General features: G+C 44.9%; 1 protein-coding gene across 4 annotated transcripts in view; it reads right to left on the bottom strand.

Moving 5' to 3' along the window:
* Nucleotides 1-16894, bottom strand: part of BBX (BBX high mobility group box domain containing) — a 147656-nt gene that overhangs the window by 57304 nt on the left and 73458 nt on the right. For all 4 annotated transcript variants that reach the window (XM_086617254.1, XM_086617232.1, XM_086617246.1 and 1 more), the window contains 2 exons: nucleotides 3625-3795; nucleotides 1827-2069 (listed from right to left, as the gene is read on the bottom strand). In XM_086617254.1, the coding sequence (XP_086473380.1) occupies nucleotides 1827-2069; nucleotides 3625-3786 (405 nt within the window). In that variant the 5' untranslated portion in view covers nucleotides 3787-3795. The remainder of the gene's footprint in view (nucleotides 1-1826; nucleotides 2070-3624; nucleotides 3796-16894) is intronic.

Here is a 16894-nt window from a genome sequence, read left to right as displayed (position 1 = left end):
AAGAAAAATACCAATAAATAGTTTGCACTAGAGTTGACATTAACATCTTTTTGACAGTCTCCGCAGTAAGCCTAAATACAAAAGCGAGCGTTAAAACAAAACGACCGATTCACACACACAGAATGGGCCTGTGTTGGTGAAGAAGGCCCAAATATATTCAATAGCACATTACAGCTGCTAATTATTGCTGTAACATACAACGGTTTAAAGAATAAAAATTATACACTATCTTTCTTCTACACATTCTTGGAACTAGTTGTAATGATGTAAACTACTTAGATTTATTGTTTCGCTTTGACGTTGAATATGCAATTTGTTCTTTGTGCCAAGAAAAATAAATAAATCACTACTGGAACAATGATTTCTACAACAATATGATTAATAGTTTCAGATCTGTCACTTCATACAGAAGTTCTGCAATTATTTTCCTTCTTAATGAATGAGTTTCCTTCGGCAAGACAAAAGGCTACGAAAAACAGCCACATCAGGTTTGTTTCTTCCAAAAATTATTTCTTCTTTTTCATCTTTGCTTCCTCTGTATCTGTACCCGATCTCCTAATTGCCCTTTTCCCACACATTTCAAGAAGCATCGCTAATGTGCAAGTGGGAATGCAGAACAAATCAGAAATGGTTGGACAAAGCTGAGACTCTAGTATTTCAACAGTGTCACAGATGGGGAACTACAGAGGTACTACCAATCCTGCTTCAAAAAGGACCTGCCATGCAGAACACTTGGTTTTTCCTGTGGACCCTTCCACGCTCACATCAACTGCTGAACAGCCAGACTGTATAAACACATGTTGACAGTAGCAGACAACTTTGGGTGACAGGGCAAGTATGGATAATAGTTTCCCCGATTATTTCACACCTATCTGTGCTTCTCATAGTGTGCTAGCACTACTCGACAAACGAGAGAGATGTTCTTCCTTCTTCTCACTGGCCCTCTATTATTTTTGCTAAGATTGAATTCAATAGTTACCTGCAATCTACATCTCACAGGTAATTACAGGGATCTGTTTTGGGGCGATATTATCAGCCTAAGTAATTGTCTGTGTGTCTCTCACTCTGCTATCGATATCCGCAGCCTTCCTGGGGCTAGCTTACCAAGGAAGCTATTTCTTAAAAAGCCTCATTTAAATTTTACATTGACGTAAAGATACTTTGTGAAATATGGGGCTAAATTTCTTTTCCCTGCTCCCAGTTAACAGACTTTGACCATGTATTGCTCTCTGATTCGGGTATTGGACTCTGCCTCACCAAAGGTTGCTCTGTCAGAAAGTGGTTAACAACAGATAGGGAGAGTACTCCATGAAACACTAATAATTTTCAAATTATTTAGCATCGAAGTTAAAAAGGGACTACGTTTATTTGGTTTGGGCCACCTGCTTTTGGTTTGGGCCACCTGCATTATAATAGCAACCTGTGGTATCAGTAGCAAATGCCTGAGCTTGAGCTAAGCATCACTACAGCCAGCTGACACTGAACTGTATAACTTACTGTTTTCAACGGCCGCACACTATCCACGTGTTAATGCTTCTACCGCAGGAATTACCAGGTGAGATGTATCACAAAGTGCATGTATTTGTGTCAAAGACTTCTAGAACTAAGTTAGTTTGCGTAGACCAGTTTCTTTCCTTTCTGGTCCAAAGGGCCAAATGAATCAAAGCAAGGACAGCTGCAGCTCTGGGCACCATAATCCCACTGGGGAAGCTTAGGAACCCAGGGAAGAGAAAGACCCCACTGAAAACATTTAATACATAGAGAAACAGAAGATAGACAAATGCGTAATGAGCTCCCTTTACATCCACCATTCAGACAGAACATACCTCCTTGGCCATGTCAGTGTATTTCTGCTTTTCTTTCGGATCTAGGACTGCCCACCAATCTGCCAAGATCTTGGTTGCGCCACGATTATCGAGGCGAGGGTGTTCTTTTCGCACGAGAGAACGATGGCGTTTGCAGAACAAGAGAAATGCATTCATAGGTCGGCGAGCTCGTTGCTCGGAGGACTCATCATCTTCGGTTTCATCAGCATCCTGCTCTAAACCATCAGCGCCAAGGAGCGGCACCTAGCGGAACCGAAAGGGAAGGGGGTGGCAACTCAGTTATCCACGCTTCTCATGGAGAGTCTGCGTATGCTGTTTGTGAGCAAGGGAGACACACACAGATATGCACAGCTGTCTCCAAAGGCCATCCATTCCATCCAGAGGACCTGGAGTTCTACATCAAGACTCCTCACTTGACAGTCCAAGGTTTGTTCGTGCTCTCTGCAAGACTTAAAACTCTGACTTGCAAGTGGAGCAGATTTCTAAGCTGAGGATCGTTTTCTAGTAACAGTCCTAAAGGGGCTGGAGGGAGAAGATCCTTCCTACAACCTAGAAATCATCTCAGTGGGATGAGGTGAGCAGAGCTCAGAGAACCTCAGTCACATGTGTCTGCAACTACAGAGTGCACAGGCAGGAAAGTGCAGAGGTAACCGTTGTTCCTCATCTCTCGCCGCTCATTGCTGAGCCTGCGAACTGTGCTGCAGTGCAGCCACTGCAAAGCCACCCAGTCAGAGCCTCAGGGCAAATCTCAACAGAATATGCTGCCAAAATACACTCTCTCCACTTACAGGCCAGTGTATCATTCCTACAAAGGATGCAACACAGAAGACTAGTTCTGACTAAATTAATTACTGTATGAGACGGAAAACCATCTCCTACCTATCTGCAACACTGCTCCTTTATACCACATTGTGAAAGCAACCTGTGAGGTCAACAGAAAGCACCGTAAAGCACCATTAGAGCATCAGGCGCCTCCTTGCTGCTCCTTATTCTTGTCAAGGTCACCCTTCCTCACCAGTATGTGGCTTAGGGCAGTCTCCTCAGTGCTGACCTCTCCCTTCCTGCCTTAGGAAGGCACCAAGGAGATGCAGATATGAACGTTATACACGTGATGGAAACATCACGTCTCCCTAACCCATTCCTACTTCTTGTTACAGAGGATGAGTCTAACTGTACATTTGTGAGGAGCCACATGATGGGGTCCTTACGAGAAAAGAGTAAGGCCAACGTCATTGAACAATACCAAAACACCAAGTGTCAAATCAGAGACACATTATTCCACCTGTGATCTCCACATTCTGCAGGACAATTTGAATTTCACATGCAAAGATGGTAAAAACTGTTGACAACTTTTCTTTTTTAATCTTTGTATTTCTCTAATCTTTAAAAAAATAAAGAAAACTATCAGCTTGGTATGCCCTCAGAGCCACAAGAAGCAGCTATCAAGCACAGGCTAATTTCATGTCTAAAATAAACAACTAACAAAACCACGTCAAAAAGCCACCTTGAGCAATCAAGATCAAGATGTGCAACACGTTGTTAAAACAACCCAGTTAAACCCCTTACAGTCTCTAAAAAAGAACGTTTTGTCCAAGATTTTAAAAGCATGATTGACAACTCACTTTTTGGTGTTATTTGCTACTTGCCCTTATAGCCTCATGGGCACAGCATCACTTCTTTTTATTGGCTGTGTTTATTCACAAAAGAGAACAGCAAGAAGCAAGCAAAATAAAACACAGCTAAGGAGAACCTGACCTGCCATTAACTTTCTAGGGTCAAAGCATCCAATGAAGTCTACCTTATCAATATCTTCCTCTTCCTCTTCCTCTTCTTCCTCTTCAGAGAATTCAAGAAGTTTCTTGGCAAGCAGGGGATGCCACTGAAGACACTTTCTTTTTGGTCGCTTCCCAGTTCCTTCTCCTTCTGTCGAATGATCCTTATTCCTACTACTGCCTTTCATTACTGTGACCTGTCATGCAAAAATAGTCGTAAGTTCACAATAAACCCTTAGGCATAAATAACCATCATATAGATACTTAAACAAACCACAGACAGATACACGGGGCACTACTGCAAGGCTCTCAGAAGTTTTTGGCAAGATATTAGATAGAGATTTATTCCAGTCACCAACAACAGCATGGATGTATCTTTTCCAATCTTAACATTTCTACCTAATGCCCAGGGTAACTAGCAACATACAACTTAAGAGCATGAAGGACACCAGCCAGTTCAGCTCTCGAATGCACTCCCATCTGAAGGACAGCAGAAAAGCCCTCGCACTTCACTAGTCAAGTGAGTGAGGGACTCCACAGGTCTCTCACACCTGCGTCCACTGTAGTTTTTCACATTTTGCCTCTGAAAATGTCAGGATATCCCTCTTTTTAGCAGTGTATCGCCAGCCACTCATCTGTTAATCATACGCTTATATATAGCAATGTTGATGCAGAACCCCATGACACTATGAGCTAGGATTTCCCAAGTGCCATTAAAAGGTGCAACAGGGAAATTTGACTCCCTGCCCAAGAGAAGCAAATTTTAACACACGAATTTGAAGCAATCAACCAGAAGCAGTTACCCTGACACTTCCAAAGTACTCATCAACAGAAGTCCCTGCACAGCAAACAAAACAAACCATCCGCCGCTGAACCACGCGCATGAGGAAGGTAAATCGTATTTACTTACACACCTATCGTGTGTGTGCGTGTGTGTGTGTGTGTGTGTCCTTATCTAAAAAAATACCTCAGAACTACGTCTCAGTAAAAAGACATGCTTAACACATGCTAACTACCAATTTAAGGGGTGGCTTAAAGATCTGCTACCAAAATAAGAGGCAAATAAACATAAATAAATAAAATCAGCACACCACTTCCGAGTACCAAAGCCCACAGGAAACAAGCACTGCCAGCACACAGTCTGCTCCCGCGTAGCCTTCTGCTTACACTGTATAATGTCAACGGATAATCCTGACAGGAGCATGGGTGGCTTTCCAAGAAGACAACACAAACATCAAAACAAACTGAAACTGGAGAGTGGCTAGCCAACTAGATCTTTATAAAGCCAACAGAAATTGAAGTCTCACAGGGACTTCTCACCAGCAGGATAAAGAAGCTGGGCTAAGTCCTGGTCCCGCAGGTGAAGCCAGCAGAAGCTCTGCTGTTGACTCTCAGAAGGGCACGAAAAGAAGTTGAGTCTTGTACTGTGAGGCCACATCACATTTAGGATGCTGCTTTCTGGAAGATGCCTGCTAGAGTGCTAATGTTTCAGCCTACAGAGGCAGAAGGGAAAGCTGCAACACCTGTATGACACCCATTGTCCAAGCCCTTGTGCCACCGTTGGGGTGAATGCCTTGCCAGGACCATCTCAATCTCACACAGCGTCGCTCAGCAGCTACAGCCCATACAGCTCCGGCCGCGCTCCCACGTATCCGCACCCATTAGCCATCACTCATTCGGGTTTTGGCTGATCTCTTCCGTGTGCATTTCTTGTTGGTTAACTCACTGGCATTTTGGCAATATGCCCTTGTTTGCACCAGAAACATGCTTGCCCTGCGGACTCTCAACAGCAAAGAAAGCTGAAGGACCTTCGGACATCTCTTGCGAGAGGAAACAAGTAAACCCCTGAAGGAAGTCGGTTCAGAAATTTTAACCTACGTTTAAAAATGGCATTTTCCTGGGTGCATATTAGATTTTGTTAGTTCCTCCCTGCTCGTCAGCAGTACACCTGGCCCTCACCAGTTAAGGATGCCCCATAACTTAGTAGCAGCTTGGCATCAAGCTCCACACTTTGCTGTCCCCATCACACTACTTCTACATGGAGCACATTTAAACTTTGATTTCACCGCACCTGCTCCTCTGTTCATTTTCCATAACCAACTCCTGTCTTTTCAGCAAGTGTTACAGGGCACATAATCACCTACCATTTCACCTAAATCTTTGTCCGTGACTTGCAAAGCGGATCCAAACACACAGAAACAAACACCTTTGGCTTTAAAAGAACAGTAAAGCGTGGAAAATCCAGCTGCAATCCAGTACCACGAAATGCAAGTTTGATGCTGTTTCTGTCCCACCGTGACCGCCTGGTACCACACTGCGCCCTGGCTCCCCAGCTGCCTCTCTTCCTAAAGTGCTGAACCACCACTTGCTTTTGTTTGGGGTATTTTCGGATACACATCAACAAAGCAGCTGAGTTACTACTTGAGCAGGAACTTCAGCTCCTGTGGGTACCAGAGATTCGTTAAGTTTCAGAGTTCGTTAAATGACAGAGATCTGACTGTTACTGTAGTCAATAAAGGACGTGGCCTATTTCTGAGCAGGATAAATGCGCTACGAGTACGATGGGCAGTCAGATACTCCAGCCCTTACCACCGACTTATCCAGGTGAGCTAATCCTATGGTTCCTAAGTAAGATGAGTATTACTGCTAGCCTTCTACCTCATTAGTGTGAAACTAAATTAATATTTGAAGAGTGCTCCATGATCCTCCTTTACAAAGCTCAGCTGAAATCTCAGTGCTGTTTCAACAACAGCATCACCTTTCGCTGGCACCTCTCTGCCTCTTGCCCTTCTAAAGGAGAGCAAGAGGAAACTTCACAGGACTGAAGTGATCCCACGGGGTATTTTACACGTGTTCTGCATCACCCCTGAGGCCCTGCCTATCCTCCACGCTGAGCTCGGCACGGCAGCACAGACCCTAGGCACTGGTCACCCTGGAAATCCCAAAGGGGCTCTCAGTACGTTGCGTCTCTACTATCACCCAGCTCACAAATAATTTTTGTTTTCCATGCATGAAGGCTAGTTATTCAACACCGACTTACCCCTAAAAGAAATTAACCAAAGCTCACTGCACATTAGTGCTGAAGCAGACATGTATGCTCAGCTCGAGGAATTCAAGTGACAATCATTAGGCTGTTGTCTTAAGCTGTGAACCGTTTTCCCCTAGTAACTAACATACCACAGCTTTTTAGCAAGATGGGTTGTCACCCTATCAGCTGAACATGCATTTTGGAGATCCAAGACACAGAGTAGGTCAGATCCTGGCTGTTACACAGGCACCATTTACTACATAAAGACACACAGTCACTAGTTGCGAGTGAACCTCTGCAATGGTCAACAACAAAATCCCCTGATTTAACCCCACTGATGGAAAGACTGAGGCCACAGACTGACTTAAACTTTACTTTCACAGAATGGCCTGGAAGTCCTCCGCCCCTTATGTCAAGTTATATACTCTGTCCTCTGTGCCCTCTCTTCTTTCCTATAAAATAGGGGGTCATTCATAACATGAACAGACAAACTATTTCAGCCCCTGTTTTTTATCACTTCTGTATTTCCATATTATTTTTCCCTGGTTTTGCTTATTCAAGTTCTCTTAAGTTTTGACTTACATTTCAGAGACTTTTTTGGTGTTCGCTTTTTACTGATGCCTCTCTCAGTCAAATGTAGGGTTGGCATCATGAAAAATGTTCTAATTCTCTAGTACATTGCATGTTACTTTTCCACTTAAAAAATGAATGCTGACATAGTGAGATGACTTGTTTTCCTTTGGATTGCTTAATCTTCCATATTACTACCCCCACACTTCATGGGCATTTCTGTCATAATTGTTGATATATTCACATACAGTTATATAATTATGAAAGAAGCTGTTCCATTTAAAAAAAAAAAACAAACTACACAACAAACACTCAAATGCAAAACACAGCTAACATGGACACTTTCATTCATTTTTTGTATGGAAGATTTGGCAAGACATAGCATTAACTATACTTGGACAAGACGCTCCACGGTCAAGTGAACGCAAGTATGATTAAACAACAGTGAAAGTTTTACTGGCATTATTTACTTGTTGAATGGCAAAACATCAATAGAATCCATTTAGTGGACTCTTCAGATTCTATTTATTTACCTGATTTTTTTCTGCCCTGGACACATCATCAATAGCATGTTAGTTGCTCATTTTGTAAGGGAGATGGGAAGCTGGCAGACAGAAGCAAGTAAAAGTATCAGCTCCTCCTCTCCCTCTGAGGGATCCCTGAGTGCTGGCAAGCATCCCTACCAGCAAGCTTTTGAAAAGAGAGACGGACTTAGACCCTACAAGAACTGAAGAATGCATTTAAGCTTGGCTTTTAAACAGTTCCATGAAAAGTCACAGAACAAGTCATGAGCAGTCTTTGCAGGATTTGGGGCTTAAAAATACAGAAGATACACAGTACCCAAAGTGCAAAGTTCACAATAATTGGAATTTATGAACGGTATCACACACACACAAAAAATAACGCAATTGCTTCTACAGCATCAGTAAAAATATCATGTATCTGAAGGCAGATGTTACAGCTTTTAGAAGTCTGCAAGAAGAAAAACAACTAAAACCAGCTAACAAGATTTTATAAGATATTTCTCAACTTTCTTGCAAGAAAGTGACAGACACTAGGGAGAAAGTAGGAATATTCCAATAAGATAAGACAAAAGCATGGACAGCTTATCTTAAAATAAGCCACATATGCTTTATAACATCACCAGAGGATACCTGTCAAGGCTGACATTCATGATCCACTGACAGCAAGAGACACCTTCAGGGTGATGTTCTACACCTACCTTTAGTGCAGATACAGATCAAACATTACCAAGGTACTATATCAGTAAAAAAAATGTTACTTTTTTTTTTTTTCTTTTTCTTTTTCTTTTTGTGTGTGCTGGCTGTATTATCTCCTTTCTGGTCTTAGAAACACTAATCAGAACCACAGTTTCCTTGGATGTCTTATAAATATGTATAGCTAATAGGGCTTCAGAGAAAAAAATTTTAAGATCCCTTACGAAAAGAGCTGGATGTTGGGGAGAGCAGGGCAGAAGAATGATTGTTTAGCTTTTTATGGCATACATTTCTATTTCAGTTACACAACTACATGCAAGTCTTCATTTTTTAAGTGTTCATTAACAACAAGTGTTTGATTACCTTAAGTTTTGTTTTCCTCCTATTTTCCTCTATTATTTACAAAACCTGATATAGACAGGTGACCAACTTCTGTGGTCCTAATTTGGGACTATCTCACCCCAAGGTTAATTTGTCACCGAGAAAGCCTCTAGTACCTATGCTGCACAAACTGCACTCACCAGATGTCCCACAAACACCAAAATCCTTATAAATGCCTTATACTACACCAAGTGCTGTAAGGCACATATTGTAATATAAGCTAGAAAGAAATCTGAGATCAGCAAAAGCAGAACCTCGGATGTGAATTGTGACTACGGTGTAGTCCCTGTTGGAAGGCTCTTTGTGGAAGAACGTTTGAAGTTCAGCAACACTCATCTTATTTCTATGAAGACAGTGGAAATGAACTTCTGTTTTCCTGTTACCTTAAAACCACATTTTCTGGAGTCCAGCTGAGCCTTCAGCTGACTCCATGCAGATTACTGGTACAAAGGAGCAAAGGCAAAATTTCAAGCGGATTTTCCACACTTTCTGCTCTGTTTTACACTAAGTTCTTTACTACTTTATAAAAACAAACACCAAAGAGAGAAAAGAGGACTGAACTATGACACTAATGGCTTGGTGTTCTGGGGACTACCGAGTCAGTGAACCGAACTTTCAACAAAGAAGCAGGAGCCCACAGGTCTAGTGGGCTGATGAGGCATTTGAATTTTTAAATAAAAGCAAAAGGAGATTGCTAGCAGTAAAACATAGTAAGTTTTTTTAAAAGTAAATTTCTTTTAGCTCCAGAATAACTGAGCCACAATATTTCTATAATGAAGGACAAAAACTAGTTGGCACCAACTACTGACCAATCAGTGAATATATTCTTCATTTTTTCACAGCAGAAAGCCATTAATGAGCTTTCTAACTTTCAGAGATGTGATGGTTTAACGGGGGACATGCTGAGATTCAATGAAGTCCTGTTTGCTAGCAGAGGTTTGGGATAGACTGCGACCACATGAAAGACTTAGCAATGTAGCAACAAGTCTTACTTGTAATTTTAATGACACACTCTTCCATCTTCATAAATGATTTTAAATTGTACCTTATCCTCTTAAGCTCTTCAGTGGCTTGCTTTCTTAGTTCTCTAATACATAAAATTAAACCCCAAGATGATTAAAATAATAAAATAATGTCAACAGCACTTTTTTAATGTTTGGAGGTTTTTTAAGTGAATCTTTCATGCCTACCAAAGCAGAATAAAAGTAACATATAATAAAAGTCAATAGATTCTAAACTTCAGCTCTACTCTTTCCCTGCTCATTCACACATGCACAAAAAATATGATGTTCTTTAGGGTTTTTAATGCAAAAAAACCCAGCTAGGTTTTGTCTAGTAGGAAATGCACTTTATGTTGAACAACTGTTCTCACCATTAGCATGACTTCAGGATGCTTCAATTTAAAAAAATTTAAAAAGGAGAAAAAAGGAGGGAGAGGATACATTTGTTACTAGTGTCACTTGCCTTTTTTTCATGTGCATATCATTTAGTTTTGCTTTTGGTTAATACTGTCATAGTTAATTCTTCAGAGCTATCGGTCAGAACGGTTGTAAGAGCATTTCAAGCTCTAGCTGTCTCCAAATCTGCTTTTAAAATGGAAACCACGTGCAGATAGCAAGTACACAGGATGGCACAAGAAAGCCTCAAGAATTCAATACATAGAAAAAACTTGCCTATTCTGTGTAAAAGATATTCTGCCCAGATGTGCTTGTGTCACCATTTCAGGGAACTGTGTTTAAAAGATACTAAATGAATATGAACCTTTTCATGAGACTTAAACATAATACAAGAAATAAAGCCTGAAACTCCTGAGGAGATATGTAATATACTATTAAAAGTCTTTCAATAATGGCTGATTGTAAATAACGATTTCTTGTTTGTTTATCTTCCTTGTTCTCTTTTTTTCTCTTCATTTATAAAAGACAATATGAAGAAATATGATACAATAATATTTTACTTTGTAGGGAGTTCTTCAGCTTTTAGGAATGTCCTCATTAAAATAAGTGAAAGGCAGATACTGCCTGCTACAAAATTGCCCTCAAAAGACACACTTAGGAACTGGATCCTATCATTACTGGGCATAAGTAAACTGACAAAGACAAAACTTAGCATAGATCTCAATGATTGGGTTTTCCTTACACCCCTGCCAGAGAACAAACAGCTGACTGGACCTTACTCGGCCAAGTGAGTATTTCAACCAACACTCAGCCTGAAATCCAGCATGTAATTCAAACTTGGGAGTACTACATTAGCTACAGTACTTGAAATCCAAGTTAGGAGCATATCACAGTTGGACTGTCAGCAAATGCCTGTTGTCAGCAGAGCAAACTAATCGTTAAACTAAAGGTTGGTAGCTGTAGTCTAGAAAATACACTAAAAAAAAAAAAATTTAAAAAAGGAAATAAGAGCAAACAGTAAAAGACCAGGAAAGATGGGAAAAGAAAAAAGGGTGAAAAAAGAATGAAGAAAAAGGGCAAAGAAAAATAAAAGGAAAAGCTCTGTGAAAACTAGCATCATTTAGCTCGACAAAGACAAAATAAGAGGCTTTGAATAGATAAAAGACATCAGCATATAATCTATTTTCCACATCCATAATGCAGAGCACAAGCGGGTGGCCTCTGCTGACAGGAAGGAAAACGGAGGCCAAGCCCTGGCGAGCTCCCTGGCAGGCAGCAGGCTGGGAGCAGCCGAAGGGAAATGTCTGCTGGGGAGGGGGTCACCCAGCACCCCGGGACCCCCGCGGCTGCGGCATGCAGGGCAACGGCGCTGCTGAACGAACTGCCCAAGCTGCTGGGTGTCGTCCCCCTCACCCCATAACCTAAATTTAAAAAGATTTCATCTGATTTTGAAAACTAAGCAGCGCAGGACATTTCAAACGTGTAACAAAAATACAAAGTATTTTAAAATGTACTCAAAACGCACAGAACGCAAGTAGGATGGTCGGCTGGGAGCCTGGAGAATCTCTGCATGAGAACCTTGTGGATGAAGTGGAAAGCCACCAACCCAGAGGGAATGCGGGCTCTGTTCGGGCCCCGCAGCTCCTGTTTGGCAGAAACATACCGCTTCCACACCAAAACCGCTCCAAACCAACGCACATCCACAAGCCCCACGCCTGTTCAGCGGGTGAGCCTCACATCCAGAAGAAGGAGGAGGAAGAGGATGGGATGGGGGGGGCGGTACGGGAAACACGCCTGCCCAAACAGCACAGCAACTCGGGAGCAGGAGGGACCGGCGTGCCGTGGAGGACGGGTCCGGGTAAACGAGGAGGAGCCACCAGAACTGCTGCTGCTGCTCCCCGGTGCCAACGGGGACCCGTGCCGGAACGGCCGGTAACCGACTGAATCGCGGCACCCGCCGGTGCGCCGGAGCCGGCAGCCGTGTGCTGTGCCACGGCCAGGCCGGGAGGCGCGGGCAGGCGAGGGCCGGGGGGCAGCCGGGGCACGGCAACCCCCCGGCGGCGGCGGCGGCTGGGGGGCAGGGGGAGGGGGAAGGCGGGTCCCGCCGCCTGGCCAGGCACCGCGCCCCCCGAGCCAGGGGCCGGGCACGTCGGCTGGTTTAGGGCTCCTACACCCAACGTGCCAACAGCCGAGTGTTTTCGGGAAGAGCGAGGCGGCAGTAAGTACCTGCGGCGGGGGAGAGGAGAAGCCATGCCGGCGTTTGGCAGCTCTGCCGAGCGATGCCCTGGCGGGGGGGACCTTCCCGGGCCCAGGGGGAAGCCAAGGAGGCGGCCGAGGCTTGCGAGGAAGCCAAGGAAGCGGCGGGAGGACGCGGAGCCGCGGCAGGTGAGCGGGACGGGGGTGTTTGGTTCCGAACGGCCCCGGCAACGGGGGTTCGAAACCGGCGGCCCGAGGGGGGGGAGGGGCGAGGGGCAGGCAGGGAGGCAGCGGGAGCTGCGCCCACGGCTCGCGCTTTTGAAAGTAAACTTAAAAACTCAAAACGACAAAAAAAAACCCCCACACCCCGACATCAAGCAGCACCCACCGTGGAAATAAACCACCGGCCAAGCCGCACAAGCCATGTGCGTGCAGTGGTCTCTGCAGGGCGCCTCTTCCAGGGAAGGGTTCACATTCCAGAAGTGGGTTTTGGGGGTGTAAATCACTAACGTCTTTATCCAAACGCCTTAACGTCTCCGAACAGGAGCCTCCATGGAAAAATGCAATTTAAGCAGTTTGAAGTAACCAGCCATAACCCTTCTGTATTAATTTTTTTTTTTTTTCCAGATTGCATGGCTTTCCTCCAGAGTCACTTGAGAAAAAGCAGTTGTCTGAAGATTCAGGTCTTAACCGAAACAGACCCTTTTTTTGCCTCGAATTTAAGTTACAGTAGGACATTGGCTATTGCAGGATTCATTGCAGCCTTCAGCCGCTGCAGAGGCAGGAACAGCAGAACAAGAAACCCGGCGATCGCAGCCCACGGCTACGCTTCCTGCGCCGAAACGCTAACGAGGCTCTGGTGACACGCTGCCCACGCCAAAACTTCTGGGCCATGAAGTGCAGAAGACAAGCACTTGTGAGGGTGAGAACCGCCTTTCCAGACACCAGGCACTAACTGCCCCACATGCCAACTGACTGCCACAGCAGGTCTGCCCACAGCCATGCACCGTGTCCCCTGCAAAAATCCACCTGGATTAGCTTAACCTAATGGCTTCCTTCACCTAGAGTTTTTGGATCAGGCAGGGGTTTCTCCTCGCTGCAGGTTTCCTAGGAGCAGGCTCCCTGCAAGCTCAGGGCTGGAGGAGAGGGAGGTTGCAGTGGCCTCCTACATGTGTCTGTGAGGTCAGTCACGCAAGAGATGGATACACTGGGACACCTGCACTCCTAAACCTGGTCCTGCTCCTCGGTGAAGGAGATGCGACCCACCCAGCTGCAAAGCTTTGGCATCCTTTTGCTCCAAAGCAGCGTTTCTTTTAGCTCCTATGTCTGCTGTCTCAAGAGGAGAGCAAGCCAACAAACCTGGAAAGGTGAGCCGAATAAATGCCTGAAATTCAAAACAGAGAGGAGGCAGAGCCCAGCCAACTTTGCAAAGCTTCCTCCCACGGAGAGGGGGATAATGACAACACCTGCTACAAAAGCCCTCTGCTGACGCCAGAGTAATTTATCAATAGCCCACTTTTTCTCCAGGGACACGGAGAGGCTGTGAAATGCAGCCACCTCTCAGACAGGAGAGGAGTGCCTGTCTGCAGAGCATCATGGACCATAGCAACAGCACAATCCAAAACACACTGACTTTCAGCAAGTTAAAGCAGGGGAGAAATTTTGACAGAATATTTGCCTGACAGCAGTGAAAACAAACATCCAGAACTGAGAGAACATTCACATACACACTGAAAAATTTGCTTTGTGCTCCTGCCTGATCCAGACTACCTGAGCCTGCTTGAAGAGCAGCTTTTCTAAAAATACAGCTGGACTTGCTGTGTTTTGCCATTGTTTTAATATCGCCCTAAAATTAAAATCTTTGTGATATGTTAACTGGATTACCAGAGGTTCCCTCTAGCTTTTTTAAATCTCTAAATGGTTAATCTCAGTGTAAAGAGCTTTAGAGCCAGTGAGATCACAGGTAAGACGGCCACGGGAAAGACGTAATGAATTTCAGAGCATCACCTCATTCCCACAAGGGCATCTGCAGTTCAGCAACAGCTTCCTCACTGAAAGGCCTACTGGGTAAGAACTCAAACTGAAATTTTATATGAACAAGAGGGATGGCCTGGAGTTCTGCTCACAGCCTTCAGAGGATGAGACCCCCTGAATGGGGGGAAAAAAAAAAAGGAAGGGGTGGGGGGGGGCAATCTTTTTGACTTGCCATCCAAAGCTTCATTCTTCATTTTTTATCTTTGATTAGTAGGCACACAAATAGCTGTAGGGTGCAGACACGGCAGAAACACGGCCACGTGCTTTTGCGCAGCTCGGAGCAGCACAAAAGAGGAGGCGTTCCTGCAGCAGACGTCGCAGGGTGAGCGCGCCTGAATGGGAAAATTGTTCGCCTCTCCTTTTCACCTCTTGTTGATTGTGTCCTAGCATCTTCTGCAAAACCGGGACAACGCAGCTGTGTCCATCGCGATTGTCATCCATTCTAAGGTTTATCATGTGCATAACGAAGCTTTCATAATAAAATTCAGTCATAATTACTGCCAGTGTCAAGGGAACCATATACAGCTGCATGAGCAAATGAAAGAATTAGTCCCTTAATACGTATTTTGTAGGCTATAAAACATCCTTGCACAAACGAGGATTATAGCTTGCCTACTTTCACTCTCTTCAACTCAGATACTATAGGTTAAGACTGTTATCCAAACAACCCTTCCGAACAACTACTACCCTCCTATGGAAGAAAGATGAAGATAAATTAATGGCTGCAGACAGTATTTACGCAGCTTTGCTCATCTTCAATACTACTAGCTCATAAATCATGGTGATGTAACTCTTATGCATCTCAGAAGCAACAATAAAGAGGCTACATGAAAACTGCAAATAAAGCAGGCTTGTGTGATGATCACTGAGAGAAATAACACAAGATTCACTTGATAATAAATTCCTAGCTACTATCACATTTCCTGCAGAACCAAATTGTCACAACCTCCTTCTATCCTCTCCCGCTAACAAGAGATAAAGCAGGTAAAGCGAAAAATTATTAAGAAGTGAACTCTTGGAGTCACTTCTTCACGTGGATTCACACGAATCTTCACGTGGATTCACACGAATCATAGAATCGTTAGGGCTGGAAGGGACCTTCAAAGGTCATCTAGTCCAACCCCCCTGCAAGGAACAGGGATATCTCCAACTAGATCAGGTTGCTCAGGGCCTCATCCAACCGGGCCTTGAACGTCTCCAGGGATGGAGCATCCACCACCTCTCTGGGCAACCTGTTCCAGTGTTCTACAACTCTCATGGTAAAAAATTTTTTCCTAATATCCAACCTGAATCTACCTCCCTCTATTTTAAAACCATTACCCCTTGTCCTATCACAACAGGCCCTCCTGAACAGCCTCTCCCCATCTTTCTTGTAGGCCCCCTTGAGGTACTGGAAGACCGCTATAAGGTCACCCCGGAGCCTCCTCTTCTCCAGGCTGAACAGCCCCAACTCTTCCAGCCTGTCCTCATAGGAAAGGTGCTCCAGCCCTCTTATCATCTTCGTGGCCCTCCTCTGGACCCTCTCCAACTGGTCCATGTCCTTCTTATGTTGGGGACTCCAGAACTGGACGCAATACTCCAAGTGAGGTCTCACGAGGGCAGAGTAGAGGGGGAGAATCACCTCTCTCGACCTGCTGGCCACGCTCCTCTTGATGCAGCCCAGGACGCGGTTGGCCTTCTGGGCCACAAGAGCACATTGCCGGCTCATATTGAGCTTCTCGTCCACCAGTACTCCCAAGTCCTTCTCCTCAGGGCTGCTCACGATCCATTCTCTGCCCAGTCTGTATTTGTGCCTGGGATTGCCACGACCCAGATGTAGGACCTTGCACTTGGCCTGGTTGAACTTCATGAGGTTGGTACGGGCCCACCTCTCCAGCCTGTCGAGGTCCCTCTGGATGGCATCCCTCCCTTCCAGCGTGTCGATGGCACCACACAGCTTGGTGTCATCGGCGAACTTGCTGAGGGTGCACTCCATGCCACTGTCCACGTCACCGACAAAGATGTTGAAGAGGGCCGGGCCCAACACGGACCCCTGAGGGACGCCACTCGTGACCGGTCTCCACTTGGACATCGAGCCGTTGACCACTACTCTCTGAGTGCGGCCATTGAGCCAATTCCTTATCCACCAAGTGGTCCATCCATCAAACCCATGCCTCTCTAGTTTAGAGAGAAGAATGTCGTGCGGGACAGTGTCAAAAGCTTTGCACAAGTCCAGGTAGATGACATCCATTGGTCGACCCTTGTCCACCGATGCTGTCACCCCATCGTAAAAGGCCACCAAGTTGGTCAGGCACGACCTGCCTTTGGTGAAGCCATGTTGGCTGTCACCCACCACCTCCTTGCTCTCCATGTGCCTTAGCATGGTTCCCAGGAGAATCTGCTCCATGAATCTTGGAGTCGATTCCCTTCCCGAACCCTCTCCTACCAGACTCTTGGTTAACTCCCACGCTATGACTTAAAACAATATTAAAAG

Source organism: Tauraco erythrolophus, chromosome 1 (genome assembly GCF_009769465.1).
Source record: "Tauraco erythrolophus isolate bTauEry1 chromosome 1, bTauEry1.pri, whole genome shotgun sequence".
NCBI lineage: Eukaryota > Metazoa > Chordata > Aves > Musophagiformes > Musophagidae > Tauraco > Tauraco erythrolophus.
Note: the sequence above shows the minus strand (reverse complement) of the source record. Positions and strands in the feature narration are given on the sequence as shown.